We start from the raw sequence: 25,684 nt of genomic DNA, 5'->3' as shown, positions 1-25,684 counted from the left end.
CCCCCCCCCCCCCTCCCTTCTCCCCCCCCCCCCTTCGGCCCCCGCGGTCCAGGTCGCCACCAGAGTGAAATTCAGATAATGACGCTTGATACAACTTTCGGCCTGAATCGTCCTCCTTGCCTTTGTATTACCTGGTTTTGTCATTAATCAATCTTGCTCGACTCCCACCACCGCGTGCAGGGAGCTTGTCCATGGCCGAGGGCCTGGCCAACACACAACCACCACCGGGCACGGTGATCGTCGAGGAGCCGGGAAACGGTGCCCGTGGTCGGCGCAACAACTCGATCGCATGCCTCAATTGCCGGAGACGAAAGGTCAAGGTATTGATTGGTCCCGCTCAGCTCTCCTCGTTATTTCGCTGGTGCTGATGCAGCAGTTGCCACCGGACAGTGTAGCAGTGATGTACCAAAGTGCTCTAACTGCCACCTCTATGATGTCGAGTGCACCTATGTTCAAGATCGACGCAGGTCAGTACAGAAGTCCCACGCTCTCTCTTTGCTAATCCAGCGCGCAGAATACCGGTTCAGGGACCGTCGAGGCAACGGCTCAACGGTACTCAGTCACGGACCGTCAAAGGCTTCACAAAGGGCTCGACTCCGCCGCCACACCAAAACTTCTCGCATTTCAATGTCGATCTCGACTTTGGAGACCTGGCGGAGGAGGCGAGCGGTGACGCCCGGGTCTCCGACGACATCCTCCTCGCCATGGCCTCGACGTCGACTCAGGACTGGCCGGGCTGGATCGAGGGCGGCGAGACGTCTGACCCTTTCCATGACCTCGCAGGCGTCGTCCCCGGCGACGGCCTCCCAGCCGAGCTCTGTCCCTTCAACATCGAGCTCCCGTTCAGCCATCCCGAACATGACTCTTTTCCCGAATCCGAGCATGGCGAGTACCCTGGCGAACGGCAGGACACCCTCTCCCCACCCATGAATCCCCCCGCCGCCGGTACAGTCGGCGCTCCGTCCAAAGACGATCGGGCCCGCAAGTGGTCCGTCGTGACATCGGCTCCTAGCCCCGACGACGACGCGAGCGACGTGACGGAGCAGCTGACCAACCGACTGGGCCGGCTCCAGATTGCGGAAGACGGCCATCCGCGCTACTTTGGCTCGACCAGCAACCTCTACATTCTCCATCACGGACCCAAGTCGTTGCACAAACCCAATATCCGCGACGTCATGACCTTGGGCGACGCGGCGGCCGACAAGGCCGGCTACCACTGGACCCCCGCCGCCGAGTACGAGGCCGAGTTGATCACCCTCTTCTTCAGCTGGTACAATGCCCTGGTCAACGTGGTCGACCAAGACATCTTCTTCCGTGAGCGGGCGCTGTTCAAGTCCGGCAAACGCAGCGACTTGTACTCTCCAGCCCTGGAGAACGCGGTGTGAGTCTCCCTTTTTGCTTTTTGTCCCTTTGTTCCCTCTCCTGCCACACACACACCGAGAAGATCCCGACAATTGACTCTTCTAGTTATGCCATCGGCGCCATGGTTACCACGACCCCCCATCCCGACATTCCGGGCAGTGCTGACGAATTCTTCGGCTTTCGCACCAAGGCATGCCTCGACATCGAGATCGACAGCCCCACGCTCGCCACCGCGCAAGCGCTCCTGATCCTGTCCGCCCTCGAGGCGGCCCATTCGCGCGACTCCCGTGGTTGGATCTATGTCGGTGAGTCATGTTGCGCGCAGACTCGGGACGTGTTTCTCACCCAAAGAACCAGGCATGGCGGTCCAGATCGTCTCCGACCTCGGGCTCCACCTCGACCTTCAGCAACAATATGCCGCCCTGTGCGGGTCGGGAGGCAGCAGCAGCAGGACAGGCAATCCGGACGACGTCAACATCCTTCGCATCAATCTATTTTGGGCCTGCAAAACTTTGGACACGTGAGTCCTATTGTTCCCCCCCGGTCTTCCCTTCTTCCTCCTCCATTTGTGGGGGCTGGATAGTACAGGCAAAAAGGCTCGAAAAACTAATCGTTTTCCCTCACCACCACAGGCTGTGGGGTGCTCTGAGCGGGCGTCCCACGTTGATGGGCAACATCATTAACAACGTGCCGAGTCCCATTCCCTCGCGCACGTATACGTGGACGTACTACACCAACAAGTTCAGCACCATGACTTTCCCCCCCGACTTTGACTTTGGTGTCGCCGCCCACGTTCCTGTTCATCTGGCGAGCCTGGCCATGATCATGGGCAAGATCTCCGAGACTTTGTACACATCCCTCTCTCTCTATTGATACACTCCTCGTGGGAGGGGAACACCTTTCACTGACAAATGTTTGGCTGCTCATAGATACTGCGGCGTGCCCAACAACATTTCCAACCTGACGTCGTTTGTGGAGGACCGCGAGTCCGAACTTCGGCGGTGGTTTTGCTCGTTGCCGCCAGCATTGACCATTGACAAGACGACATCGTTGTCAGCCGTCTATCTGCCGTGTGTGTTGGAATTGCAGTAAGCATCAGACCCCCCGCCCCCCTCTCAAATCACCGATAGATGGAAATGACTCTTTTTTCCTTTCTGTAGCCTCCAATACTACGACGCCACCATCCTCCTGCACCGCCCTCAGATCTCGGCCTCGGATCGGTCGTCGCCAACGCGGACGTCCTCGCTCGACAAGTGCATCAACGGTGCCCGCGACATCTGCCGGATCCTGGTCCACTACCGTCGGCGCTACGGCCTCCAGCGCATCCACTGCTCCATGGTGCACGTCACCATGACCGCCAGCCTTATCCACGTCTTCCATCTGTACCTCTCCGACACGGCAGGGGTGGACAATGCCGAGGCGCAGGGCTACTTTTCCACCTGCATCCAGGCGCTGGGCGAGATGGGCCAGACGTACAAGAGCGCCCTGAGGGCGTTGGACGTCCTCTTGTCCCTGCGGCAGAACTGGCAGTACGCCGCCTCGACGAATCCGACGGCAAAGAAATTGCGGTCTGGCTGATATCTTTGGTCGGCCCGGCTGGAAAAGCGAAAGTTTTTCAGCTTGGCCGCGACATCAGCGCGGAGGTCAGGCGAACAAACAACAAAGATCAGAATACTCTTCACGAAAGAGAACACTCGCTGTTAGTTGAAATCATGTACGTTGTCGGTGTTTGGTGGCCAAAATCTTGTTTGTATCATCTATTCAAATGTATTCTTGACCCTGTCTCCCGAGATATGCTTTGGATGGGTATTACCATAACTAAGAAGCAATCACCGTTTCTTTCTTTGAAATGGATTGTATATACAACGCTCTGAAACACTTGTGGCCCCCATCTCGCCCTCTCTCAACTGACCACAAAACCTTGGTAGCCATTGGCCGCACAAGCCTTGATCAACTGGATGTACCGGGGCATACCGCCCATGTAATTCAGGGCCTCGCGCGGCTTACCCGGGATGTTCGAGCCCATGTACCACGTGTTGGCCTTGCAGAGGAGGCTCTTGTTGGCGAGGTCGTTAGTCTCCCGCCGCCATTCCGTCTAGGCAGCCGCAAGGGCTTCGATCCGACGCCCGTGACGACGCTTCAAATCCTCCAGACACGAGATGATCCAATCACCCTGTGCCTCTGCGATGCGAGGACCGATGGCAAACGCCGTCGGCCCCTGCGGTCCGTACATGAAGAACATGTTGGGAAACCCAGCCGTAGCCATCCCGAACGAGGTGTACGCCCCGCGCGCCCATTTGTCCGACAGCTTGACTCCGTCCACGCCCTGGAGATCGATCTTGAGCAGACTGCCCGTGACGGCGTCGAACCCGGTGGCGAGGATCAGCACGTCTAGCTCGATCTGCTCGCCCGACTCCATCTTGACGCCGTGGGGGGTGATCTCCGCTATCTTTGTCTTTCTGAGATTGTAGAGGTTCACATTCGGTTGGGTGTAGACCTCGTAGTAGTTTTGCTCCAGGGACGGCCGTTTGGTCCCGAAGGGATTTTCCGGCTCCCACGGTGCCAGGCTCTCGACCGTGTTGGGATCGACGTTGACCAGCCTTTCGCGCACCTTGTCACGCCAGAATCCGTAGACGGAATTGTTAAAATCGGCATTGAGCAAGAGGTCCCTGTAGTTGCCCAGCCACATGTGGAACCCTCCCTTGGCCCAGAGGGACTCGAGGTGGGAGACCCGTTCTTCAGGCGTCGCGTCGCTCGAATCCTGATCGAGCCCGTCATAATCCCATCCCGCGTAGGTCGACATGACCTTGTTAAACAGATCTTCGTAGCCTTGCTTCATCTGCTCTTGTACTTGGATGCCGCCTTCGTCGTAACGCTCCTGTCTCATCGGCAAGGCGTTATTGGCCGTTCGCTGAAACACGGTGAGGTGCTTCACCACAGGGCCGATCTCCTGAATGACCTGGACGCCACTGGCTCCGGTCCCTATGATGCCCACCCTCTTCCCTTCCAGGTCGAGACCCTCCTTCGGCCAGAGGGCGGTGTGGTGGCAGACACCCTGAAATGATTCGAGACCTTTGAGTGGCGGCACATAATGCTTTGCGGCAAATCCGGTCGCCAGAAGGAGGAACTGGCTTTTTGCGACGTAGCCCGTGTGCGTGACGACGGTCCACTGATTCTGGTCCTGGTCGTAATAGGCTTTAGTCACGGTCTGTTCGAAGGTGATGTCCTTCTTGACGTCCCACTTCTCGTCGACGTGGGCGAAATACCGACACAACTCGTCGCGGCCAGGGAATCGTTCGGTCCAGGTCCATCCCTCCCAGAGCTCTTTGGCCGAGAACTCGTACAGTGGCCAGTACGTGTCGACGCGGGCTCCCGGGTACGAGTTTGCCCACCACACCCCTCCCAGGTCTTTTCCCGCCTCCAGCACTTTGATCTTGTACCCCAGTCGGCGGAGGTGGTACAGCAGGTAGATGCCACCAAATCCGGCACCGACGACCACGACGTCGAACTCTTCGACATGGCTTTCGCCGTTCGGAGCCTTGGAACCGTTCGTTCTCATGGCTGCGATTCTTGGTTGCAACCTGTCCTGAGTGATCTATGTGTGACTGAAGTGTAGGCGGCATGAAAAAAAAGAGCCGACTTTGAACCATTCAGGCCCCCTTGCAAGGCTCCGGGGAAGCGGGGAGTGGATGAGTGTGAGCACATGGACCATACTTCCTTCCCCACCAAGTGCATCTCTTGGCTCGGGCATGTCAAACTTCCACGGTTGTCTTCTTTTGGGTGATACGGAACTCTTGTGATCCAAACTCCAACTCCCGCTGGATACCATGTCGCCGCCCCGCGGAGTTCTTGCTCGGCGCGTGCGGTTAAGCTTCAATGTCGGAAATGCGCGCCGTCTGAAGACATATTTCCATGCTCCCGGTCACGTTCAGACCCTCGGTCTGGGCGCTGGGCAATTTCGAATGGCCTCAAGTATCATCACGCAGGTTGCGGGTGTGAGGACGGCCGCAAAGGGAACGAAACCTCCTGGTGCTGGGGGACGAGCGCTCGCGTCAGCTTCTCGACCATCCCATCTCCCACAATGACAATCGCGATACCGCACTCGGCGCCCATGCCACCAGGACTGAATGACGTATTGGCCGGAGGGACTGTGTCCAAGTCGGTCTTGATCAATGGAGTAAACACTGGTCGTACGGCACCAGAAGAGGAAGAAGAAGTGGAAGAGAAAGGGAAAGAAGAAGACCATTGCCTGCTCAATGGCGCCGCCATTGTATTCCATTCCCCAGCCTTCCCAATCTTGTCCTTTTGAATCCGGAGTTCACACCTGACGCTCCGGCCGAGCAGATTCCTCTCAAGGCACCCGAAGATCTCACCAGCGCCTGGTTGGGGTCCTTTCTCGATCGCAATATTGCAGAGGATGGATTCCTGGTCAACCGCATCGGCCAGGGTCATATGAGCAACACCGTTCGCGTCGACTTTCACGAGGTCGATCAACCACATCGTCGGCAATCGGTCGTGGTCAAGTTTGCAAAGGATGACGCTGCCATTCGCGGCCTGGGGCTGAAATTCGGCCACTACCTCCGTGAAGCCATCTTTTATCGGCGCTTTGGCGATCTTCTGGCGGCTGCGCTGCCCCTCTGCTACGGCGCCGTCGTCGACAAAGATGCCTGGTTCACCATTGTTCTGGAAGATCTTGCCATCCACGGCAGCTACAACGTCAACCAGATCTTAGGGACCGACTACGAACACGCAGCTCTCGCTCTCAAGACACTGGCCATGTTCCAGGCGCCGTTGCTGGGGGCCTCCCCCCGGAACGGCGACGAGTGGCTTTTGGCGCCACCGGCACTAGACCAAAAACTCTTCAGCGAGTCCCTGCCCGCCTTTCGCGCCAAATACAAACTAGAGCCGGAGCACGATCGACTCCTGGATTGGATGGACCAAAACCTCGACGCCTGGTGGGCGACACGCGACCCCCCCTTCTCTCTCTTCCATGCAGACTACCGTCTTGATAATATCATTTTTCTGCCTAAAGGTGATCGTCGAGCGGCGGTTATCGACTGGGGTGGCGTCAGCTGGGCCTCACCATTGAGAGATGTGGCCTACTTCCTGGGTAACGGCTTGGCCGTGGAAGACCGACGCAGATGGGAAAAGGATCTGGTGCGTGTCTATCTCGACGAGATGAATCGTCTGAGTAAAGTCAAAATGACCTGGGATCATGCTTGGACACAGTATCGGTTGGCCGCGATTTATGGCCTCGCCCAACAGTAAGTCTTGTCGATTACCCCGGCTGATCTTTGCCACTCGTGCTAATTCTGTCACGGCAGCATCCCTGCCGCCGCCATCGAAGAGCCGACAGATCACAACAAAGCCTTCTTCAACACGCTGATCCCGAGACAAGCCCAACATGCCCTGGACATGGATGCCACTTCGTTGGTGAGACCTCACACCACCTCAATATCGGCGACTGTCGGCGATGAAAGTCAGCATATCCCGCCCGATGGTTCCGGTCCCATGTGGAGCGAGAGTTGGTATTTTGACTGTGTCTCAAGCGACGGGGAGTTGGGGTTTTATGGTCGACTTGCACGGTTGCCCAACCAACAGACCGGCACTTTCTTTGGCGGAATCCTACGGCGCAACAAAGATCCGATCGTTTTTGTCGACATGGACGCTGCTCTTCCCACATCCGATGTGACCACGCAAACGCTCTGGACCGACCGATTCACCGTTGAGAGTCGGTGTCTGGACCCGTTGAAGAGATTCGCCCTCACGGTCCGAGGCACGGGCGCCGCCTTCTCCGACCCGTCAGCACCGTTCCACGGGGGAACGGGCGTAGACGTGGACGAGGTGGTGGTCGATCTCGTCTGGGACACTGCCGGCATCCCATATCAAAAGCGGGGCCTGACCCGTTACGAATTTCCCTGTCGCGTTTCCGGCGCCGTCAAGATCGGGGCCGAGTGTCTCAGTGTGCAGAACGCCCCGGGAGAGCGCAACCACAGTTGGGGGGTCCGGAATTGGTGGGTCGCCGACTGGGTGTGGTCGGGCATCCACTTTTCAGACGGGATGGACGTCTTCACCATTGCCTTGGGCAGGGGTCCCGAGAGTAGCGGCGCGTGCGGCGCCATCCAGGAGAACGGCGAGCTCACAGAGATTACGAGTGTCGTCAACGAGTTTGACCCCGCAGACACCGGCGCCCCCAGCCATCTCACCCTGCGGATTGAACCCAGCGACCTGGTGATCGAATGCGAGATGATCGGGCAAGTTGGCCTGCGCCTCCTTGACCAGGATGGCCGGGAAACGCATCTTCCACGCGCCATGTGCCGGGCCCGGACGAATCGCGGCCAGACAGGGGTGGGATGGCTGGACTTTAACATTGTGGTCAAGAAAGAGCCCGACACTGCCTCGGGTGTATGTGGCAAGAGACGAAGCGTCGATGCTGTTCCCGACTCGGATGCCGGAACGGATGCCGCAAGGCCGGCGAAAATAAGGGCAACAACAGGAAGCAAGTGTTAGTTAGATGGCAACGACCAGTACGGGCCGTCGTATTGTGGCTGCCGGACGCCATTGTCCAGATATAGAAGACGGTAGCATCATGCATAGTCCATACAATTGCTCCCACTGAAGCTCCTTTAAGAACAAGGAGTGGGAATGAGTATTTAACGTGAGGAATTTGAGAAGTGACGGGCATTTTCAAAGCTTCTCTTTTGTATACGTGGCGCGTGATATGACAGGGGCTGTGCTGAATACCATCAACGACAGTCCCAAAGCTGATGTGAGCAGACTCGAACACAAAGTAGTGCTCTGCCCATGGGTGCAGTGCTGTTGGACATTTCCCTGCACTTGCGAGCTGCGCTCATACGTAACAAGGAGAAAAAAAAAGACGGGGAAAACTCGCAAGTCATACGAGAGAACGGGTATGGCCTCAAAGGCAGAGCGTCCTTTCGTGGACTTTGAATCGTCCTGATAAAGTGCTACCTAACTTCCATCTCCGTGTGGATGATGGCCCCAAATCCAGAAACCCATGAACCACGCGGCATGCAACCTGGCCGACGGAAGGTCCTTTCTCCCCTTTGCAACCCCGATTGTACGCCATCTCACGCCTCAGACGAGCTCTCAGACCTTGTGCTCGGCATGGACGACCTGTGTCTGCTCGGTTTTGGCCAGGGTCGAGTCCAAGTTGTCGACGTCCATGTCTCGGAGACGCACCACGGGCTCCTCGCCGAATAGCTCGCCGATTTCCTCCAGCGACAGGCCCTTGGTCTCGGGCAGGACCAGCAGACAGAGCGTGCCACACACGACGCCAACAGAGATGAGGATGAGGTAGTACTTGTAACCGATGTTCTGGAATCCGGTGCTGGCGGGGGAAGCCCACGCGATGGTCGCGCCAAAGTAGGTGGCCATGGCCAAGCTGACGCCCTCGGTCCGCAGGTGGCTGGGCCAAATCTCGGATGTGTAGACGAAGCACGAGGGGTCCATCCAGAAGTTGTAGAAGAAACCAAACAGGAAGAAAAAGGCCACTCCCGTGCGCAGGCCAGCGATGTCGTTGGCTGGGATCCATTTCGCCGCGACCACGGCTTCCATGGCCAGGCAGAAGGCGCAGGTGTAGGCACCGCCGGCTAGTCAGAGAGAAGTAGACCGTCAGTGAGGGAACTTTGGACATGGGGGGGAGAGGGGGAGAGAGAGAGAGAGATGCCAGGGGAGTCGCTTACCCATAAGACGAACGCGACCGACGCTGTCGGCCACGATGCCGCCACTGATGGCACCGAATAAGACAGCCCCAAGCCAGGCCACGCTCAAGCCCAGTTGCAGGCGGTAACCGTAGCCTAGACCGCCGAACAAAATGGGGATGTAGTTGGCGAGCACCAGGATCCCGGTGGACATGGCGGTGATCCAGACCAGGACAGTGCACAGAGCCCTCCGGCGGAGTGCCGGGGTCCGCCAGATGTGGCGGTACCCGCGGGGCAACGTGTTCTCGAGGCTGACCTGCTCGCGGATCTGGATCATCTCGGCCTTGGCCAGGGTGAAGTGGACGTCGCTCGAGTGGCTGTGGACCTTTTTGAGCACCGCGAGCGCGTCCTCGTACCGTTCCTGCTGCACCAGCCACCTGGGCGACTCGGGGATGAAATACATCAGGCCGGTGATGAACAGCGCAAAGATGGACATGAGGATGAAGTTCAGCCGCCACTGGACTGGCTCCGTGACCCAGCTGAAGCCGAACGCGGTCGCGGCCGAGGTGACGTAACCCAGATCCTGGCCGACCACGTTCAGGGACACCAGCCAGCCGCGGGAATGGGGCGGCGACAGCTCGCCGATGAATTGAGGAGAGACAGTCAGCACCATGGCGCCGCCAACCCCGGTCAAGAAGCGAAACACCAACAACATGGGCAGGTGGTAGCTGGCCGCACACAGCGCGCCCGAGATGCAGACGATCAAGGATCCCATGCCCATGGCGACGCGGCGCCCGTAGCGGTCGGAAATTGGCTGTTGAAGAAACGAGCCGATGAAGGCGCCGCCATAGTAGATGCCGACCAATGCGCCCTGATACGCCGCAGCCTTGTCCGCCGGCAGGAACTTTGCGATAAAGGTCGTCTGGGCGAAGGAGCCGGCCATGACATTGGAGGCATAGCCATAGATTGACGTCGCCAGCGCGATACCTAGAACAACCTTTGTTAAGTCATCGCCGTCAGCCTTGCACCGTGACGTTCTCGGCGAGGGAGGAGAAATCATGGTACTTACGATGATATTCAGAAAGGAAGTATAGACCTCAAGGTGATGAACCTCATGGGAGAGGCCCTCCACGCCAGCTTCCATGCTTTCACCGTTTGTAGGGGTTATCTGGGAAAGTCGTGGTAATGAGTGACAAACGTGGCCACGTGGAGGAAGGATTTGCTCCTCCTGGGTCAATCCCAGTGCTGCCTTTCGAATATGTGGGGTTGGAGATGGACATGAACTTATACTCCAGCCTCCCCAGATCAGGAACTGTTTGACCTACAAGTATGGTACGGAGGTTGTGGCTCGACTTCTTTCTCCGCAAGAAAAGATCATAGACACGGCCGGGGGTGCAAAGATGGACCCACCTCTCCCCCGGTCCCCAGGATCTGGTAGAGCAATCGGATGGGTTGCCGAAGCCGCAGCCCCCCCCCGGCGGTGGGCGTTCTCTTTCACCCCTGACGGCACGTGCACCACGGAATTCCTATTCTAGTCTCGGGAAAACGGTCCAGTGCCCAGTGAGCTACAGACTCGACTCCGTTCACTGCCTTTCCCAAAACAAATTTCCGTGGAAAATCAAGTCTGCCATCACCACCGCATGACCTGTCGAGCACCGAGTGGTGCCTTTGCCGTTGATCCGGGTTGCACTCCCTCTCCGCCAGAGTGCTGAATGAAGTCCTACAGGACTGCGAAGTCGACTTCTGATCTGGCAAAGGTATATTTCTAAATTGTTGCATTATCTCTGCATTGGTCCTAAACATCCACAATGTCACGAGACTGAGATTTCTTTGCGATCCATTGAAGAGCAGGGTACCGTTGTCTCAGAACACCAACCGCCACTCAATCAGCGACATTACGGAAGCTTTGCTTAATGTCCCGCAGTGTTTTCATCCGGATGAAGGGAATGTAGACGTGGACAAAAAGGTATTTCTAATTTCCCTTACAAACAAGATATGTCCGTCGATGTGATGTTGGACGGAGGATCCTGGACTTGTCCTCTATGGTGCCTCGTCGAGGGACCTTCCAGCTTTGTCAGATGTGGTCGAATTCTCACGCTTGACACCCATCACACAGGTCTCTCCTGTCTCGGGGAGACCATCTTGTTGCTTCTTAGTTTAGAAGAAGATCTCTTGCCATCATCTGGATTTTTTTCTCGGCTGATTCTTGTGCCTTTTGAGAAAGCGAGCCAGACAGAGTGAAGGCACGGCGATGTCTCGAGGAATTGCATGTCGCTTACGTCCCCCGTCCTTCCAAGGTCAGGACTAGTTTCCATGCATTGGACAGGTCTAGACGCTAAACCTGACTCTTTGGACTCGACACTAAAAGAGACACGACTGCAGAAAGAAAACAAAAAGCGTCGGAGGCGTCGGCGAGTCAAGGGTCATTGTAGGTGAGAAGAGGGATGAGGAGAGGGTGGGATCCAAAGTTGAGCACAGGGCGGCATCACCCTCGTCCCGATCGGGGGTGAGGCGGCTGCGATGATGAAGTTGTGCAGGAGGAAGCGAATGCACATGCGCTGTTTGTCACTCGGTATTGCGCGAGATTCGGCGGCGGGATCGGGTATCGCAGCCCTCGGCTCTTTGTGCCCTTGGCCCCTAGTCAACAAGGATAGTTAGTTGAAACTTGGTGTAGATCAATAAAAGGGGCCAAATATAGGTGCCACGGTTCTAGAACAAACAGTAGTTTCAGCTCCTGCTATATACTCTGAGTCTATCACCCTCCAGGTAAGTTCCAACAATGCTGGAAGAATGACGCTGTTCCACCCGGATGGACCGCCGGCAAAATCAGGTCATTGCAACGTTGCCACCCTTGGCGGGTCATTTGTCGAATGCAAAACTATTATTAGACACCTGAGCGACTTTGATCGTAAATGTCATCTTTTTAATGCTCGGACAGCATGATTTACTTCAAAGCCTTGAAATCTCTCATGTCGACACTGCTGCATTCCAGCGGCACCTCTGCAGAGCCTTTACTTCATTACGGCTGCTTAGCTAAACCTCACTCTCAGGACTTCCAGTTCCACATAATCAACGGATGAGTCGCATATTCAGACCCTGATGGCCACTTCTGGAAATGCGGCAAGAAACATCGAAGTCGAAGAAAACCAAAAGAAAATATCTGAGGACATCACGCAGGAGGGCAACTGTCAAGCCGGCCACGACACGGAGAAATTTCTTCCGGCATCAGATTGGGTCACCTTAACCGAACGACGCGGTCGCTATAAACCATTGCACCCAGGCCGGTTGAGAAACAGTTTGCTCGCTGGGGTTGGATTTCTTGAGCTAGGAAATGCAGGAGACTTCGCTGCTAATGTCTGGAACGAAATTCCGGTGAAGAAATGGGTCGCTGTCTTGATGGCACTTGGGGCAACATTGGCCCTGGTGACCTCCCTATTTGCCTTTCGCGATATCACACTCAGCTGGCGCAACATACGGGTCTTAAGGGAGGAGAGATTACACCTGAGGCGAGAACAAGCGCGATGTCGCAACAACAAGGCTTGCTTGCGAAGTGTGGAAGCCTTGCTGGGTGTCAACTTCCGTGAAAGTGGCACTGAGCTGCTGGACCGGCTCATCGTGGATGTGCTGTTGGGCTTCGGTGCCCTTCTGGTCAGCATTGGTACTTATATGGCTATCGGTGGAGCCAATCCTTCCGTCTTCGCCGCCAGCAATCTGCTCTCAGGGTACATCGGCAACGCCGCAGGAGCACTTTACGGCCTTATCAATGCAGCATGGTCCACCTACGTTTCAATACGGGCATATCGACATCGCTCTGCAGGGCTCGTCAAATTGCAATCAGATCTCGCCAAACGTCTGCTGCGGCATCGCACGCGCCAAGTACAGACTCACGCGATGGTGCTTGCAATTACGGGTCTTGCAGCGGGCGCAGGAGGTCTTATAACTGCCACGATGTGGTGGGGTTATATCATCCTGGTCCCTTGCATTGTGTCCAACATCTATTGTAACTGGATGTGGCGGCACCAAATCGGATACGAACGACCAATAGCTGCCAACATTGTCGAAATCGACCAACAATCGCTGATCAGAGAGTTGGAACGGGTCGATGCTATGAGAAATTATCTGGGCAACCGGAAGCCGTCAAACTCGCCCAAAGGCGACACGACTCATGATTTCACATCGATCGTCTCGATCATCCGGTTCATGATATCCATCGACGTTTTCGAAAGCTTCTGTGTCCGCGTCATGCGTGATTCACGGCTATCTGCAGCTCTATTGCAGGCATCAAAAGGAGATCTCACCATCCATGAACAAACGTTCCGGGAGCTGGATCGAAAATATTTACCGCCGCTAATAGAGATCGCAAGATTACATATAGAAGAGAGGGGTCCTGTGCAGTTGAGATACCGAGAGAGGTACCTCCTGGAGGCTCTGGGGTGTTACCTGCGGGTACAAGGTGACACACCCACCAGCAAAGAGCTGGAGCATCCGCTTCCAAAAGAATCAGCATAGTATATACACTTTCACAAGAGCGATATCTTTTCCCTTTCCTCCCCTTTTTCATTTTCCTGGACCAAATCTGCTCTACAACGCGAGGCAAACAGGATTATCTGGAGCACCATCTTTCACAGGCAGGACTGGACCATCCGTCGCTCAGAAGACAGCCGCAAGTCCAGAGCATACCGTCGAATTTTCTTCCCAACTTAGCATCAATATGTCAACCATCTCTTCCCACTGACGAACCTTCGCTTCTGAGGTAGCTCGCTGCTTTGGCTGGGATATTTCGTAGACGAACGGAGTCCACGGTCATTGTGCCAATCCATCGTATGTCTTAATAACCGAATGAACTAAATCCATAAAACAAGAGTCCATCACACTCAATGTAGACGCCATTCATCTATTCATTACACACGCAAAAGCACCGAAAAAGGCTGAGCAGTGAGCATCTAACTGGCACCTAGCGGGGAGGATGTCGACAAGGCGGTACGGCGGACATGTCCGGGCACCACCGCGCCCCACATCTTTTTCAAAGAAATATATTTTACAATCCCCAAAATTCGCAAGAAAATCATCTCGATTTCCACACGGTTCTATAGTGTAGTGGTGATCACTCCGGATTTTGATCTGATGATGGACACTCGTGTTCGCCATCATCGCTGAATTATCTTCCGGCAACCCCGGTTCGAACGTGAGTCTCTTAATGCCGAAACCTCAATGACAAGTCAACATAAATACTGATAATGTACCAGCCGGGTAGGACCTTTCTTCAAAATACACATTTCTTTTTTTTCCCCTTTGTGCATGTTGTGGTTCAGTCTGTTAGTGGTGGGTAAGGCCTGTTGAGTTTTTTTCCTTCTGGAGAAATACAATGTGGGCATACAAACCGTCAAAGTTTTGGGGACCTATGACGGCATGTTATTTTTCCGCTCCGGGGTAACATTAACTATCAAGGCGCCTTTCGGCCCTTCAGTGCCTGGGTGCTATAGCACACAAGCATTCAACATGGCATTGCTGAATGCAAAACAAGACCCCATCTCTCCATCGACTCTATCGAGTAAATTCATTCCCAGAAACTGTGGTCGCATTCTTGATGTGAAAAGAGAGGGTCTGACTAAAAATTGGGTATTGCCTACTAATCTCCAGCAGCTCCTCGACTGACCGAACCAGACAAAGCTGAATGTAAAAGGAACGGTGCATTTTCGACATCAAGACTTCCAACCAGCCTCTTTAGATAAAGTATAGACTGTCCCGGCTTTCGCCACCAGCGACTATGGCCCAATCCCCTTCCTCCTCGAGACTCTCGTTGCCAGGCTCAGGATACTTCTTCAGATGCTCAATGGCCCATCTCGTCTCATCCCCCAGCACGGGCGGACACCTCCCGCGGTCCTCGATTAAGGGTAGACCAGCCAAATCAAACAGACCTCGAAGCCAGTCCATCGTCTCCCCGTTGTCCCAGGGAATGTCGTGAAACCTTCTTCCCTCCCTGCTCACAAGTCTCCACCTCTCTTGCTCCCATCGTTCCTGTGCCTCGCGCGGCGGGAGAGGTTGGGCGTTTCTACCCGCAAACAGGCGTGCCAGGGCGATTGCCTGGTACTCAAACGAGCGGAAGGTGAGGACACGCGGAACTCCGACAATGCCTAGCGACGTTGGAAAGTCACGGTGGAATGTATGCCAGTAGCTGCCGATCAGTCGGTTTTCCTTGTAATCCCACAGCGGCCCACCATTGGCGCGGACGTTCCAGAATGGAAATGATGCTTTGTAGCCTGTGCAGTAGAAGACGACGTCAATGTCGCCGAGGACGGAGCCATCCTCAAACACGATGTCGCCACTCGCGAGGTACTCCTTCACAACAGGTTTCCATTCAATGCCTGGAGGTGGCTTTTTCCCATCCCAGCGCGAAGGTGACCTACGAGACTGATAGACGGGAAGCCGCGCAGAAGTGACCAGCGCCGCCGTGATGTCGTGGCCAGATGCAGAGTTGCCGATGACCAGCACCCGTTTGCCGCGATATACCTGTGGATTGCGGAATGATTTGGAGTGAACCACCCGTTCTGGGAAGAGACGGATGTATGAGTCGAGACCATCGACTTTGGGGACCTTTAGATCAGGTGGTGATTAGCAAACGTGAACTTTATAGCCTTTGGGTATGTACTCAAATGACTGGGCCAGACTTACGTATGGTATGGAATAGTGGCCATTTGCGATGATCACAGCGTCGAACCTTTCTTCCCACCAGACATCCACGTGCCGGACTGAATCTCTTCGTCGAAGTGTGAGGTTCCACCCCTCCTTCCCTGGTGTTCTAGACAAATCTTCCACCGTGGTGTTCAACACAAGAAACCTGTCTGTTTGGTGTAGCGAAAAGTAGTCTGCTATGTATTGCCTTGGTATCCAGTGAGGTGCAAAGGGTCCATACGCAAATCTATAGTCTGAGAAAGACATAGCAATATCCGGGACATTGGTCCTATCACTATTGTATCAATAACCTTGGCTGAAGCAGAGGCTCACCTTACTTACGTTAAGTCGTCGTAGATTGGTGTTCTCTCATACCGTTCTTGGAAATTGGGGGGCGTCATCCTAGGAAGTGCATCAGGAATATCTAGAGGTGGGTCGATCTGCGGAGGGATGCCACCAGGTAGCAGCTTGTAGCGAGGCCCTGGGTCAGGATCGTATATCCTAATCGTTGTTTCTGTCATCTACAAGGCTGCGAGGGCCATTTGGGGATAGTCTAAGTCCTACCATGTTCCGCCCGGGGCGTCTCGCCGTTCGAATACGCGGATTCGACTGAAGCATTTTTCCGCTGCAAAAGCCGCCGCTGCCGCAGCTCCTTAATCCCTCAATGTGAGCGACGCATGGCTTGGTAAGGGGTAACAGGGATCAGAAAAACGAGTGGTATTACCTGCTGCACCAGCACCAATAATGGCGACAGACTGAACTGGGAGTGTTTCCATAATTCCTGAACAGGATATCTTGGCCGAAAAGTCAGTGTGTAAGCCTCAGTCCAGTACATTTAGAAGTCAACATTGTCGACGTTGAATAGTTGGAAGAGATTCGCCATTCAGCGCAGGATGGCGTGCTCGAGGCTCAAGGCATGAGGCGAGTTACCGAAATCTAAAGCTAGCCTCTCAGAACCGCTCATACAGGAGAGATCGTGGCAGCAGGACTTCGACATTATCCTCAGATCGTCAACTGGAGGTGTTTTCCTCCAGGGTCTTTCCAGATATGACTGTCCTCGCGTAGCCCACATGCAGCATCTTAACGCCAGATCTAGCAGACCCACTAGCCAAGGAACCATTAAGATGCTCCGCAAGAGGACTTATTGGGAATGCCTTCTCACAGACTTGATACTCGTAGGGTCGAGGTATTGTGTGGCTGGACATGGAGGGTATTTCCTTAGAGCCTTGTCGTTAGCCGCACCGATCTTGGTCGCCAACCAGCAGGGTTTTTCATGGCATGCTTGAGCATCGATGTAAGACTCGCAATCACGTATGCATGTAGTCTTTGACGACAAGAAATATTGGTGCTGTGGAAACGAGGTGGGCTTGGGGCGAGCAGAGACTCGGGTTCAGTGAAGGGATTTGACCTCGAAGTCTACTCTTTCGAATCTGTTGCAAATAGACAGCACTGGTGGCACCCATAGGGGCAGAGTGATACAGCCCGTACGAGGCGTCATGATTCGTTGTGAGAGTGAGCGCAAGTGGAAGGATCAGGTTACCCAAGACGAGCAGCACGTGAGCTCCGAGGAGTTTTCGCCCATATTTGTTGCCGCCAAGCCCAGTTGCCCGATGCGCATCCCAAGCTCCGGATACAAAGTCGAATCTCGCATGTTTTCGAGGCCAGCGTCAACAGGAACAATTGCTCGACGACCACCCTCAATATGGCGCGAATAAGGCTCCTGCGAGCTGTAAGTGCCCCTTCGCAGACCTCTCCAACAACTCTCTAATCATCATCTAGTCGAGACATGCCGCAGTATTCGCCCTGGGAGCAACCGCTGCGACCCAAGTCCATGTGATTCCCTCACCATTCCGTACAGTCTATGCAGAAGCTCCCTCAAAGGACCAGGTACAAAAGACCTGTTTGCAATTGCTTGGCTAGCTTTTACTGATGCTACAATAGCTCCCTGACAAGAAGCCCATATACTCCGACTTCCCCGTTGCGCCCACCACTCCTGAACCCTCCCCTACGTCTCCCGTCTCGAAACCAAACCCGCACTCACCTACACCCACAGACCGACTCGCAGAGCAAGTAAAGAAAGCCCGCCTATTTCTGTACGATCAGTCTCTTTCCGCGGAAACGTCCTTCAATAAACTCCTGTCATGGGCGTTCCGTAAGGAAACAGACTTCAGCAACACCATTGCTTCCTTGGCCCCGGCTCCCGAAACCGGAGAACAACTTCTCCCTGGAGCTATCTACGTACTGGTCGCCACGCTCACAGGCTCCATCGTAAGCCGAAACAGGGGTATTTTCTTGCGGACCACTTTCCCGCTTGCCGTGGGCATTGCGGCGGGCTGGTACCTCATTCCCGTGACGATGCAGAACACCTCGGACTTGATCTGGGAGTATGAGAAAAAGGTGCCTGCAATCAGCGAGACCCATGCTCAGATAAGTGGGTTTGCAAGGGAAGCATGGAGACAGACGAGGTTGCACACGAAATTCGCGACGGACTGGGCAGATGAGAAAGCGACCGAGGCGAGGAAAACTGTCGAGGACTTGGTTTCGAAGGGCAAATAAAAAGCTTCCTGTGCCGCAGGGCGGGTTCATAAATAAAAAGAGAAACTTGAAATAACTGAAGACCAATATGGGGTATAGCTCCCAGAGGCAAGCCAGGACCGTTTACGAGACGTGGTGGTAGGTCGGTTTGCCCAATGTACAGAACAACGGCGTTTTTCGTCCCTTTCACGTTCCAAGCCTTGCACTGTGCCTGCTCGTGTGACCGCTCGAGGCCGGCGATAAAATAGCATTAAGATGACCGAATGTTAACCCAGCTTGTAAATCAGGGGGACGAAATATCATCTTGATCTATACGTAGAGCGGGCAAAGCACTAGCGAGGCTGTGTGGACGATATGCATACACAAGACAAGATTGATAATTCCCAGAGCTCAGCCTGGAATGTATTGGCAACTATCAGCTCAAATGTCTGATGGTTTTGTATATGCCATCTGTTTTCCGTTCGAGAACTCCTTGAGAGTGCACGCGGCGGTCAGATGCTCGCCGTTAGGAGAGTGACAACTCCATGAGAGGGCGAAGAGGTCCAGTCCGTGAGTCAGGTAAACACACAAGGGCTCGGTGTGGGGAGATATTCGCCAGATATTGTGCTGGACCTCCATTTTCTCGCGCCCTCCACACTCTGCACAACGTCTCGTCTCATTCCTCCGTTCGGCATTGACTCCAATCGACCAATTCATGGACAACAGCCCCTGCACGTTTCCCACTCAGAATACGCCCCTAGATACATATTCCAGGTCCATCACGTATGCAGACTTCGGCGTACATGCTGTCGCTATCACCTGCGAACGCGGGCATTCCTTTCGAGCATCGGTTGACAAGATTTTGGATATGTAGACGGCATCGCGCTCGAAGCTACCCGCTTTCAGCAGTACATGCTTCCGCTTTATGCCGGGGCTGTCCTGAGGTCAGAAGCTAGGATGGTGGCATAGGAGTCGAGTCCCTTGCCATGTCTCTGTTGATGGTATGGAGTGATAATAGCCCTCTGCTTGCTGACGGTCCTGGCGATTCCCCACTGTCCAGTATGCTGTAGTGAAGACGTCATCTTATAGCTCGACGCTCAAGTCGTGAACAAAGTATCCTCCTCCCTCAGATACTCGCCAACATCACCCTGCCGGAACGCGACAATGCTGGTAGGCTCCAGCTTTCTTGCCTCTGCCGTGCTCCTTGCAGTAACGCCGAAGCCCAGAGGGGTATCGTCCATTGCGAGAATAACGACGCCCGAATGCTCGGGGCAGTCCTCGCTCCAGCGGCCCACATGGGCTTTTACAACGTTCCCGCCATACAAAAACGGCATTTCGCCATTCGGCTTGATCCATAGCTTGTAACGAGCGTGCGGAGCAATAACATCCAAGGCGGTGATGTGCAGGCGGAATTTGCCTGTCTTGGTAAATTTTCCAATGCAAGTGCCGAGGGAGAGGAGGTTGTCACGAGCAATGGAGGTGGCTAGATTTGCGATCGAGAGACGGACATAGTAGACGCGCGATTCATGCAGGCGGAAGACATAGCGGCCGTCGTTGTCGGAGGAGTCGCTCGGGGCAATGAGTTGGGTCAGGGAGCGGCCAGTGTAGTTTGCCAGTTTGGTGAAGAGAGTCTGTGTCTCGACATCGGTGAGTGGCCTCATCTTGACTCCTTCGCCTCGAAGAAGGCCGAAAATTTCAAAGGGTACGTTCGGAAGATATGTAGTGCGCAAAGACTGCGGACATCAAAATTGAGACCGAAATAATTTTTGCGGAGCGGCAGATCCTCGGGCCAACTTTTTTCTTTGGTGGTTGACCGAAATTTGACTCTCTGCATGCAACCTTTGCTGAGAGCACAAGGCCTGTCGAAAGTGTTGCAATGCCTCACGGTCGTCCAGTGAAACGGAGACGCCTCTCTCCTCCCGTTGATGACAGCAAATCCTCCGAGACTATAAAGGCATCCGACCTCTTCGTGCGCGCTGCAGATTGGGATCTTGAGCAAGAGTACGAAAAGAAGTCGAGGCAGAAAAAGGCTAAAGAATCAACGAGACTGCCAATCAAAACTGCCGAAGGCAGACTTCAAAGGATAGAAGAGAAGGCACCAATTGAGAATGAGGACGACTCGGATAGTTTCCTGGGATCTGGCACAGACGAGGAAGACGAGCAGGGCGACACTCCTCCCTCCGAGACAGAGCCCACCGTTCCACAAGTCCCTTTGAAGCAGCAAATTGTCGCCGCCAAAGAAGAGATCGCACGGATTGCTGGCCTGCTGAACGAGGACCCCGAAGAACATGCGGGCTCCTTCAAAAAGTTGGCACAAGTCTGCAGTCCGACTTCGCCGACTGCGGTGCAAAAACTTGTCCTTGCGGCACAAACAGCGGTCTACAAGGACGTAATCCCGGGCTACCGGATACGGTCTTATAAGGATGAAGAACTGGGGAGTAAAATCTCCAAGGACGTGCGACGAACGAGACAATACGAGCACGCTCTCGTGACAGGGTATCAAGCATACGTGAAGCAACTGAGCAGTCTTGCAAAGGCCCGTAAGGGTGATGCAGAGATACAGTCCTTGCGGAGTGTGGCGATCAACTGCGCATGCACTCTACTCCTCTCCGTACCACACTTCAATTTCCGGACCGAGCTGCTGAGTATTCTCGTCCACGAGGTCGCCAGTCGGGAATCGTCACCCGACTTTATCAAATGCGTAGAGACATTTGAAGAGTTCTTCTCCCACGATGAAGACGGCGCGCCGTCCCTCGAAGCCGTCAACCTGCTCTCTAAGATGATGAAAGCCAAGGACTACCGAGTAAGGGAAGAAGTGCTGAATACCTTCTTCCATTTGCGTCTCCTGTCTGAGCTGCCACCACCTGGCTCGAACGACAAATCGGATCGGCCAGAACACCCGTCGAAGCTGCACGGACGCAAGGTGAAGCAACAGACCTCACAGCATATGACCAAACGCGAACGAAAATTGCTCAAACAGCGCCGTGAAGTCGAGAAAGACATGGCCGAAGCCTCTGCGCTCGTAAACCACGAAGAGCGCGAGAAGATTCAGTCTGAGACGCTAAAAATGGTGTTTGTCACATATTTCCGTATCTTGAAGGCGAGGGTACCCGAGCTCATGGGTGCTGTATTGGAAGGACTAGCCAAATACGCACATCTGATCAATCAGGATTTGTTTGGAGATCTCTTGGAAGCACTGAAGGAGATTGTGAGCGCAGCTGACGAGGCTGTGAGGGGCGAATTGGATCTGGACGGAGTCGAAGGAGAGAGGGCACCGACAAACCTGGACGGCGAGGCGATCCGCAACAGGAAACGCGAGGGCCTTCTTGCGACACAAACTGCATTCACGCTGCTCTCCGGCCAGGAGGCTTCCAAGGCCGCCTTAAACTTACATCTCGACCTGAGTTTCTTCACAGCGCATACCTACCGCTCACTGTACCCGCTTTCGCTGGATGCGGACATTGAACTTGGACCAAAATCGCTGCGCCTCCCCGATCCGCACTCGTCGAAATCAGGAGCATCATCAGAGAAAAATAGAATCAACATCTCGACGCCGATTCTCCTGCTCACGCGCGTGTTGACGTCTATCCTGCTAACGCCTTCGTCCCCACCACCCACGCAGACGGTGCTATCGTTCTTCAAACGTCTCCTGACCGTCTCCCTTCAACTCCCTGAGAAATCCACGATGGCAGTTCTGAGTTTGATGGCCAAGATCGCAGACAAGCACGGCCGCAAGATTGAGGCCTTGTGGTATAGCGACGAACGGAAAGGAGACGGAGTATATAAGGGAGACAGCGAGAGCGTGGAAGGCACAAATGCGTTGGGGACTGGTAGTGGTGTTTGGGAGGCAGAGTTGCTAAGGAGGCATTACTGCCCCAAGATCAGAGAATCGGTTCAGAGGATGGAGGGGGCTATTAGAGACTTGCACAGATAGCTGCGACGTCCAAAACTCGGCTGAGTGAATGGCACATGCTTCTTCATATCTTGATGTGTGTGTAACTATTAAAATTTCACATGTTCCTCCTGCGCGCCATGGTTTCGCTCTCCAGTCCAGGGAGAAGAACGTATATAAGGGGTCGTCCACGCGTGTCTCGTCACTTGTTCTTGTGTGATGCCGTCTCTTCTCCTCCTCTCTGTGAAGGTAAAATCTCAACAAAGCCCCTCCACGTTAGGACGCACAACCAGACGCCACTCGTGCCGCTGGCTCGGGTGCAAGAGGAGGCAGTCGAAGTCGATACATGAGCAGATCACCCAACACATCTTTCTTCGAGAAATCGGCCCTAGGGTTCAACAACCTCAAGAATTTTTGAGTCTGGGATTTCTCTCATCGGCTATCACAACGCCACCTGTGGCTGAGGTTGTGTGTGATGTGATGTCAATGGTCAATGGACGAGGGGCGCAGGCTGTAGGGAGGGGAAGCAAGGCCCAGCTTTCGAACATCCCAACAAAATCCCGGAATGATCATCAAATGCACAATGCACATTCCAACATTCCACGCTTTGACATGTGCGTCTCTTTGCTCGCGCCAATCGACACACATGTTCCGCCACCCTGGCGAGATCCAGATTGCTTGCATTGTGTGGCACACCAACCTTTGCGGGCACCAAGCATGTGTGTTCTCCGGTCCTCAAAAGTTAATGCTCCTCTTCTGCATCACATCATGCCATTGACGCCTCTGATGCGTCCTGTCCCACTCGGCATGCAAGAAACTGGCGAACTCTCTGGGCCTCAGGCTCGTGGGCAGCTACAAGCTCCCCAGAAAACTGGGGGCTGTGTCTGGTATGACAGGTGGGATTATGTGACGCCTTGATTCTATTTCCAAGGTCAAACAAGGTCAAGGTCATGATCATGATCATATTAACCGCCTACCACCCTTTTCATAAAGGTTCCCAACCTTGTGTTTCTCTGGCGGAGGCATTCTTCAGCTGGCCCTGAATCTATACATTCCATCCATCCCCGTTTCATCCACCGATCTAATCTCACCCACGCGCCTTCGCACGCACTCAAATCTCGGTCCGAAAAAAACAAAAGCATCGGAGGATTTTGTGAGGGATCAACCGGGTATTGCCGCTCGTATATACCCTTGAGAGCTGACAATCTCCTGACTTTGCGATAACTCTGTCTTGATTCCGTTCCCATTTCTCGGTTTCAGGGTTTCTATACTTTCTGTGGTAACTCTGCGAATTTGGTATTCAATTGACTGGGTGGCGCAAATGATACTTGGACCCGTAAACCTGGATCTGACAGGTATTCGTCATTGACATTCATCCACGAGGTACGTATAGATAGTTTATCGTTATCTCTGGCTATCTCTTTGATGGTTGCGTCTTCTCAATGGGGGTTTGGATCGTTGCGACTTCTGTGTTTTCATCAGTCAACCCATTGCAGCAGCGATGTTCATGAATAACTAGTCAATGAAATTCTGGCTGCAGCTTCAAAAACGGGAACCAATCTTTATCCAGCTGGGTTGGTGGAAGATTAAAGTATTGCTTGCTCTATACACCAAGGAAGCAATCACCACGAACACACAAGGCCTATCGCGACTGTCTCAGGGCAAGTGTCCTGGCCTGAATTCCTTTCATGCGCTCCCTATCAAAACGCTCTCCGCCTTTGTCATCTTGGAAGCATGGCCAAACAAACCCGTTGTTGTTGATGACTAACGCCCTTATTGAGCTCCCGCTGATTATGATTTCCTTCTGTTCTAGTGAACCCCAGACACCTCACCTCTCCGGGCTCTGTTACTTTCCATCCATTGCTTGCCAACTGATCTTGTCCGAACGGAAGGGCACTTTTCGCGAATCCCTCTTCATACGAACTACATCATTCGCATCAACTCTTCGCAATGGTGTCAACTACCATCACTTTCAAACAGGACAACCTGCAACCGCCCGTGTACGTCGCCGGCGCGTTCACGGGCTGGTCGCCGATCGAGATGAGCTTCGAAACGACCGAATCGGACGGCTCTCCCCAAAACGTCTTCTCGTACAAGGCTGACCTCGAGCCCGGCGATTACCAATACAAATTCAAGCTGGGTCCAGGTGATTGGTGGGTCCTGGATGAATCGAGCCCAACAGGTACGTACTGGTCTCGCTTAACTCTCCTCTACGAGTATTATGAAGCGATACAATGCTGACGATGACTTGGGTTCCCAGCAAACGACGCCCAAGGAAACGTCAACAATGTCGTTTCCGTCCAGGCACAAGTTCCGGGACCCATTGAACACATCTCCAAGCCCGTCGCCACTATTCTCAACACAAAGGACGCTCACATTATCGAAGATGAGCATGATCGTCAGCACGAGAACGGCCTTGCATCCGCGTCCGAAGCTGTTGAGAATTCAATAGAGTCGCAAAATCCGAGAGACGAGGTTACCACCAGCGGAGAAGATGCCGTAGCCATCGACGATAAGCCGACGCACGACGTTGACCACAGCGTGAGGAAAGACTCCATCCCAGATTTCGCCCCACCGCCATACTCGATCGCCACAAATGGAACTGTATCGCCTCCGCCGCCGCCTGTCTCTTCCGCCACTGACACCGTCCCCAACGAGAAACAACCAGCGCGGTCAGTTCCCAATGGCAAGGAATCATCCATCTCGAGTTTCTTCAATACGAGGTAAGTTGAGCCCTTTACGATCGTCGATGTATATATAACTAGGAAGTATCTGACAAATGTCCCCCAGAAATCTCGTGCTGATCGTCGCAATTGTCGTGGTACCTGCCGCCGTGTCGCATTACCTGCGGCGGTAGCGTGTCGAAACTCGGTAGTCTGCTAGTATACACAGCTTTGGGAGGTGGTTGGGAAACGTTTAATATCTGTCTCTTTCTCTTTTATGTCATGATGGATCGCGGTGGAAAAGAATACAAATACGCTGTGAACGGTTGGCTGTGGGCGGTGGGATTTTGATTGACCTCCTCACCTTGGTGGGCTATGGGTTCTGGGCCGTGGGTCATGACTTTCATGACTTTGGACGTGTCTTTGTGTTTGTTTTTATGTTCAGCGGAAAAACGTGCGAGGTGTAAAAATGGACAATCTTTCACATCATACTACAACTACTCGGTTGTCCTTTTCCCGTTTCGATTGGTTGTTGTCGTTTCACATTTGGTTTCAAGTAAAACGAGGTGAAGCGTGGTTTTGACAGAAGAGATTAATTCGTGGGTATGGAAGTGAGTGAGTATCGGAGGTGTACTCTTCCCGAATACCTCACGAGGTATGAAAGGAGAAAGCATGGTCCGTAATGTAATCACTGCGTGTTGCGGCTGATGTGGCAGTACCAGAACGAGCCAGAGCCAAACTGCTGTGCTTGGAAGGAGGTGGGAGGAGGAAGTTTTCCTCTTTTGTGATTTTGGTGGTCCACCCCCCCTGTTTGGGCGTCCTGTATGTATATACTGTCACCCTCTGCCCAGCGAATGTCTCTCGTTTTCGTCACTTCTTTGTCCATGTTCATGTACAGTACCTATGTACTTACGTAC

The 25,684-nt window shown here is 54.0% G+C and overlaps 10 protein-coding genes across 10 annotated transcripts; 6 read left to right on the top strand and 4 right to left on the bottom strand.

The window, feature by feature from the left end:
• Window positions 1–191: 191 nt before the first annotated feature.
• AYO20_00685 (hypothetical protein) lies at window positions 192–2,940 on the top strand (the record flags this gene model as incomplete). Its single annotated transcript, XM_022638994.1, has 8 exons — window positions 192–320; window positions 374–467; window positions 508–1,381; window positions 1,468–1,667; window positions 1,720–1,882; window positions 1,995–2,210; window positions 2,292–2,450; window positions 2,523–2,940. The coding sequence occupies 8 exons, from the start codon at window positions 192–194 to the stop codon at window positions 2,938–2,940; spliced, it is 2,253 nt and encodes a 750-aa protein (XP_022505277.1).
• A 517-nt stretch (window positions 2,941–3,457) lies between these two features.
• On the bottom strand, window positions 3,458–4,921 carry AYO20_00684 (hypothetical protein; the record flags this gene model as incomplete). The annotated part of the gene is made up of 1 exon (XM_022638993.1): window positions 3,458–4,921. One exon carries the CDS (start codon window positions 4,919–4,921, stop codon window positions 3,458–3,460), a length of 1,464 nt encoding a protein of 487 aa, XP_022505276.1.
• A 522-nt stretch (window positions 4,922–5,443) lies between these two features.
• Window positions 5,444–7,872, top strand: AYO20_00683 (hypothetical protein; the record flags this gene model as incomplete). Its single annotated transcript, XM_022638992.1, has 3 exons — window positions 5,444–5,632; window positions 5,680–6,626; window positions 6,687–7,872. The coding sequence occupies 3 exons, from the start codon at window positions 5,444–5,446 to the stop codon at window positions 7,870–7,872; spliced, it is 2,322 nt and encodes a 773-aa protein (XP_022505275.1).
• A 600-nt stretch (window positions 7,873–8,472) lies between these two features.
• AYO20_00682 (hypothetical protein) lies at window positions 8,473–10,170 on the bottom strand (the record flags this gene model as incomplete). Its single annotated transcript, XM_022638991.1, has 3 exons — window positions 8,473–8,975; window positions 9,069–10,023; window positions 10,096–10,170. The coding sequence occupies 3 exons, from the start codon at window positions 10,168–10,170 to the stop codon at window positions 8,473–8,475; spliced, it is 1,533 nt and encodes a 510-aa protein (XP_022505274.1).
• A 1,955-nt stretch (window positions 10,171–12,125) lies between these two features.
• On the top strand, window positions 12,126–13,535 carry AYO20_00681 (hypothetical protein; the record flags this gene model as incomplete). Its single annotated transcript, XM_022638990.1, has 1 exon — window positions 12,126–13,535. The coding sequence occupies one exon, from the start codon at window positions 12,126–12,128 to the stop codon at window positions 13,533–13,535; it is 1,410 nt and encodes a 469-aa protein (XP_022505273.1).
• Window positions 13,536–14,750: 1,215 nt separating this feature from the next.
• AYO20_00680 (hypothetical protein) lies at window positions 14,751–16,219 on the bottom strand (the record flags this gene model as incomplete). The annotated part of the gene is made up of 3 exons (XM_022638989.1): window positions 14,751–15,620; window positions 15,699–15,987; window positions 16,041–16,219. 3 exons carry the CDS (start codon window positions 16,217–16,219, stop codon window positions 14,751–14,753), a joined length of 1,338 nt encoding a protein of 445 aa, XP_022505272.1.
• A 1,181-nt stretch (window positions 16,220–17,400) lies between these two features.
• Window positions 17,401–18,254, top strand: AYO20_00679 (hypothetical protein; the record flags this gene model as incomplete). The annotated part of the gene is made up of 3 exons (XM_022638988.1): window positions 17,401–17,427; window positions 17,478–17,585; window positions 17,640–18,254. 3 exons carry the CDS (start codon window positions 17,401–17,403, stop codon window positions 18,252–18,254), a joined length of 750 nt encoding a protein of 249 aa, XP_022505271.1.
• Window positions 18,255–19,309: 1,055 nt separating this feature from the next.
• On the bottom strand, window positions 19,310–19,873 carry AYO20_00678 (hypothetical protein; the record flags this gene model as incomplete). The annotated part of the gene is made up of 1 exon (XM_022638987.1): window positions 19,310–19,873. One exon carries the CDS (start codon window positions 19,871–19,873, stop codon window positions 19,310–19,312), a length of 564 nt encoding a protein of 187 aa, XP_022505270.1.
• A 215-nt stretch (window positions 19,874–20,088) lies between these two features.
• Window positions 20,089–22,146, top strand: AYO20_00677 (hypothetical protein; the record flags this gene model as incomplete). The annotated part of the gene is made up of 1 exon (XM_022638986.1): window positions 20,089–22,146. The coding sequence occupies one exon, from the start codon at window positions 20,089–20,091 to the stop codon at window positions 22,144–22,146; it is 2,058 nt and encodes a 685-aa protein (XP_022505269.1).
• A 1,908-nt stretch (window positions 22,147–24,054) lies between these two features.
• AYO20_00676 (hypothetical protein) lies at window positions 24,055–24,961 on the top strand (the record flags this gene model as incomplete). Its single annotated transcript, XM_022638985.1, has 3 exons — window positions 24,055–24,286; window positions 24,365–24,827; window positions 24,895–24,961. The coding sequence occupies 3 exons, from the start codon at window positions 24,055–24,057 to the stop codon at window positions 24,959–24,961; spliced, it is 762 nt and encodes a 253-aa protein (XP_022505268.1).
• Between the last annotated feature and the right edge of the window lie 723 nt (window positions 24,962–25,684).

This window comes from Fonsecaea nubica (assembly GCF_001646965.1).
Source record: "Fonsecaea nubica strain CBS 269.64 chromosome Unknown Scaff2, whole genome shotgun sequence".
In the NCBI taxonomy this organism is placed as follows: Eukaryota; Fungi; Ascomycota; class Eurotiomycetes; order Chaetothyriales; family Herpotrichiellaceae; genus Fonsecaea; species Fonsecaea nubica.
This window is presented reverse-complemented; position numbering and strand designations above follow the sequence as displayed.